This window comes from Apis dorsata, unplaced genomic scaffold (assembly GCF_000469605.1).
Source record: "Apis dorsata unplaced genomic scaffold, Apis dorsata 1.3 scaffold_34, whole genome shotgun sequence".
Classification (NCBI taxonomy): Eukaryota; Metazoa; Arthropoda; class Insecta; order Hymenoptera; family Apidae; genus Apis; species Apis dorsata.
The window spans coordinates 111,774-116,990 of NW_006263336.1; the positions used below are offsets into that span (position 1 = coordinate 111,774).

Below are 5,217 nucleotides of genomic sequence, written 5' to 3' on the forward strand. Positions count from 1 at the left end.
AACTGAACGGAAGTTCCACCCAACAAATTTGACTCCCTCTTCCCCCAGGATAGAATCTTTCTCGGCGAGACACGCCCGTTCCTCTGGCTCTCTTCCGGTTTTGCACCACCACCAGCCAACTTGGCTTCCTTTTTCCGCTGAGTCAACAATAAAGCGCCCTTTCCTCTTTGAGTCTTACCAGTTCTTTCGACTAATAGCACTCTAATTCTTCTCGTAGTCGCTTCGTCAACTTTCCGCTTGTTTTCGCGGTCTCGTCGTGCATGTAAGGGAGAAATTGCGAGGTTCCATTATTTGGCCGCAAAAAATCGATGATACGACTCTGTTTCTTCCTTCCTTCCACGTTGTTTGTTCGAAGGAAATTGATACAACGTAATAGTAGTATATCTGTCACTTTATAGAGTCGATTAGATTAGGATTAACTTTTTATCGATTTCGATAAAATATTTTTGATCGATCGTAATGTGTGAATATTGGACGAAGGAAAAGTTTTATTTCTTAGTTTAAGATGGACAAAAATACTGGTAGAAGAATAATATTGTTAAATGTATCTTTTCTAAGTAGAGTAAAAGTTCAATTTATTATATTTATACGCAAGTAACGTGTCATAGATCTCGTATTTAGATCTTTTTAAGTAGAAACAATCGAGTATTGTCAGACGCTTGGTGCATCTGTGATTAAATTTTAAAACGTAATGTGATTTTATTTTTTCTTAAATCCGATTCATTCATATTTCTTTTTCAATATCTATATTTTATATGTATTTCTGTAATATCTTTATGTCCATTTGTATTCATTATTAAATCTTCTTGTTGGTAATTTAAATCATTCAAACGCATAAACAAAATAAACTCATTCGACGTTAATTCATATTCCTTCTTCTATTTCTCGATAATATCGAATTAATATCAATTTACAATCACATTTGATAATCTCGCTTCCATAAACAAGCCAATTTCACAGTTTGCGTGATAAACATTCATTTCCATCTTCACTCTTAAATCCTATTATCCCTCCTCTCGAGCACATTAGGTTAAACTAAAAATATCCCTCGTATCTCTCGAAAATTAATTTATAGCACGTCCATTTCACGTATTTTCATATATGTATATATATATTTTTATTTTTCTCTATTTCCCTCCCCTTTTTTTTTGGCTTCAAGCGTCAAACAAAGATAACAATTTTTTTTCAAACGAAAAAATCGTTGCGATCCAGTCAGGGGTTATTTCATGATCGTGTTATTCTAGCGTGTACAGCTCCATTACAAATTGTTTCGCAGTGATTTCACATAATCCTATTCACTTGGTGGAATAGGTTTTGAAAGCGAGATTTTGCCGCGGTACGATCGAAAATTCGTGTGGAAAATCCGACAAAATGAGTCATTCAAAATCGAATCGGAGCAGTGGATTAGAAAAAAAAGAAAAAAAAGAAAAAAATAGTTGATGGAAATCTAGAATTTTGAATTGTTTTTGCATTTCCAATGGCCAATTTTTCTTTCAAACTTGTTCCAAAGTTTTTTTTTTTCCTTCTCGTTGAAAATATTGCAATTTATGAATTTAAAAATATATTGTTTCCACCTTAAATAAGAGTAATATTTGAGGATTGAATATTCTATTTTTTTCTTATCTTTCTCTATGAATTGATAATATCAAACTATCGATTCGTAAAATACGCGATCGTTTTTCCATTTCGAGACAGAGAATAATCTTCATTTTCGTTCACGAATTTTAATATTAAATATTATTTGTACGTCATAATCGATAAGATAAAGTGTTCGTGTCATTATTTTTTTAAAGAATTTTTTTTGATAAAAGTTTTTATTTGAAATATAAATATTGTTATATTAATAACTTTGAATGTTAAGATTAAAAATATAGACATGCAAATTTTTCTATTGTAAAATACAATCGAACAAATAATCGTATTTTTCACATTTTAAATGAAATTAAAATATCTCCAAACGGAATAAAATTGAAAAGGTTTCGATAAAAATTAAATAAACGAAATTTATCACAATTCATTTATTTATCGAATATTATTTACAATTTATAAAATTTCATTCATTCAATAAATTATAATACCACTTTTACTTTCCTTCCGTGGCAATTCCCAATTTTTTATTTGCGATTACTTGTTTAAGAAAATTTTATCAGCAAAAATTTATTTTTTTTTTTCAAATAAATATAGTCTACATATTCACATTTAAAAGAAAACGAGGGAAAGGATTGCAATTTATTTGACAATTATTATATTCTACAAAATAAAATTCTTATTACATTCCACAAATTTTAATTAAAATTCAGGAAAAGGAAATTATCTTTTCGATTATTACAAAAAGGGGATGTTTATTTCAAAAAATATTTCAAGAAACACTCTTATTATACGCGTCATATCTCAGAACAATTTATTAACTAGAACGAGATGGTCTGTTACAGGGTGCAGATACGAGGGTCGCAGATACGAGGAGGGCACGTCTGTGGTCACGTCCGAACCCTGTTTGCAGTGCAGGTGCAACGAGGGGGCGCTCAGATGTCGTCTTCGAGTTTGTCCACGATTACCAAATCCACCACCCACCGGATGTACCGTCCGCTCCCCGGAAGAGAATGTCTGTTGCGCGGAATTAGTTTGCAGCGAGACAGGTTAGTACGACTATAAAAAAAATAAAAAAATAAAAAAAATAAAAATAAACAGTTTAGTTGCAATAATTCAATATTCGATAAAATTAAAGAATTGCTAATTATTTTTCTAATATTGTGATGCAAGTGAATGTATATAATTAAATTATATAATGTTTTCTTAAACGTTATATAATTTACTTTGAATAATATTACATATTAGTTGAATGTAACATTGTTTCAATCACAATTATTCGTAACAATTTTTGTCGAATTAAATTATAATTCAAAATAAAATATATTTTTTCAGGTGAAACCGTGAGCATGCCACGAAGATCTAACGCTCACGTGGAGCAAGATGAGGAGGATGAGGATTACCAGAATCCTCGTTTTCGAGGTAATTGTCGTGAAACCGTGAAGACAGAGTGAATTCAGAGGAAATTCGATGATAACGATCAACATTGATGGTTATTGTTGTTTCGACATGTTGTTGCGGCAACGGAGTGTAATAATTGAAAATTCGCATCGAATTATCGCGATAAGGATATCAGGATCGTCGTTACGTCCTCGAAAAAGTAACGTAATATCTAACATAATACCTATTTTTTACGAAATTTATCGGGGTGAGAATGACCGTTGTGCTTTATGACCACGAGCACAACTATGGTTTACGCTTTGGTCGTTGTTATCATAATCTACGATATGCCACCGCGGTCCTACCATTTAAGGGTTGCTAGGTACTGTTATTACCCTCTACTTCGTTAGTATTACAGTTTACGAGTTGAAAATTATCGCTTCTATAACATATGATTCAGAGTTCCTATTATAATGGCCTGTGATTTAGGATAATTGTCGTTAAACCACACGAGATTCAATTTTTGCTATTACAAACTTATTGCTACCGATTCTAATCATTAACCCTTTTAAAAAAAAATCTTTAGGAAACTTTCTTTCCTTCTTTTCTTTTCTTTTCTTTTTTTTCTGAGCTTTTAAAAAGTTTTGAAATAATTCAAAATTTCAAACAATTGAATCCCCAAATATATAAAAAATCCTTAATTCCAATATAACAAGTACTTTTACATATTCTTAAATAACTCTAAAATATCTTTAACCAATTTTATTCTTCAAATTTTTCCCTATATTTTCTACACAATATTTTCCTTTTACCATATCCACATCCCAAACAAATGTTACGAATTCTTAAAACACATTTTCTCGATCATCTCCGCATTCTCCGATACTTCTCCGTTCTTTCTTTCTTCCTTCCTTTTCCGAGGCCCATGTGTACACATCTGAAAAAGTAAAGCAGGCAACTTTCAAAGCAGACCACGTCCGAGAACGCTCGTAGTTAAAAGATTCAACCGGGCTGACGGTCGCGCGTGTTAACAATCAGGTTGCCTGCACGAAGGCGTGAGATACGGGCCAGGCTCGGCTATGATGGGCTCACGTAGATGCGAGTACTGCTACTGCATTTCTGGCGCGAGAAGATGCATCAGACCGAAGTGTCTCCTGCCCCTGCCGGGATGCACCCCGCTCTACGCCCCGCACTCTTGCTGCCCCGTTGCCTACAATTGCACCCGTGAGTACCAATTCTATCGATCCGCGGAATGATAATTCGTATACTGGACTCTGTATCCTCCTCTGCTTCTTTTTCTTTCCTTTTCTTTTTTTTTTATCTTTTTAAGATCTCCATTCGTCGACATTGGCGCCGATCACGGGGAATGGTGAGTAAAATGAATAAAATTTTATTTATTTATTTTTTGTTCTTTGAGGATGAATCTTTGCTTTGTAAGGTTTTTTTATCAGATATCAAATATTTAATAATAAATAAAATATTTTATAATTTACAAATACGAAAGATTTTGCGAAGATTTTGAGGTAAAATTGATTCGAATAAATATATATTAATTGTAATGAAATATATTGAGGAAAATATAAATAAATAAAAAGTATAATAATAGTTAAATATTTAAATTTAGGAGTGTGGTTTCTGTAAGAGATATAAAAATTAAAATTGAATTTTTTAATTTGGAAATATGACTCTTAAAAAAAGAAAAAGAGAAAGAAAAGAAAAATAGAATCGAAATGTAAAATGCGAAATAAAAATCGAATTATATAATAAATAATAATTTCCTTCAAAGTTTCTCCAAATCAATTCTTCCAATGTTTATATTTCGACGCGGAGATTAACGATTGTTCGCGTGTTCCTTGTATGTATTCGCTCAGTTCCTTCGTTCCTCGAGAGGCATACGGACGCGGGGCCGTCTCTATCCGGTGAAAGTTGCGACGAAAAGTTGAACGCGATAAAAAGGAAAGTTTGCCTCGGTCGCTGTATCAGCCGCTTTGGAAGAAGCCCTCTTTCCCTTCCACCCTTGCTGGCCGAGTTTAAATTTAAGCTCGGCTTATGAGAAAAAATCGCATCGCGGCACAAAATCAGCTGCATGGCGAACTTTAATCCTTTTAAATTGTGCTCGGCTTTATCGCGCGCCGAGTACCATCTAATTATCCTTACAAAGCATCTTTTAAGAATCCCTTTCTTTCTTTCTTTTTTTTTTTTTCTGCTCGATACGCTACGCGTTATTTTTTTTTTTTTTTTTTTTTTTTA

The 5,217-nt window shown here is 32.8% G+C and overlaps 1 protein-coding gene across 1 annotated transcript in view; it reads left to right on the plus strand.

The window, feature by feature from the left end:
• LOC102671922 overlaps positions 1-5,217 on the plus strand; it is a 47,941-nt gene that overhangs the window by 30,838 nt on the left and 11,886 nt on the right. Inside the window, 4 exon segments of the mRNA XM_031512077.1 lie at positions 2,433-2,636; positions 2,923-3,009; positions 4,006-4,191; positions 4,298-4,336. Coding sequence (XP_031367937.1) covers positions 2,433-2,636; positions 2,923-3,009; positions 4,006-4,191; positions 4,298-4,336 — 516 coding nt within the window.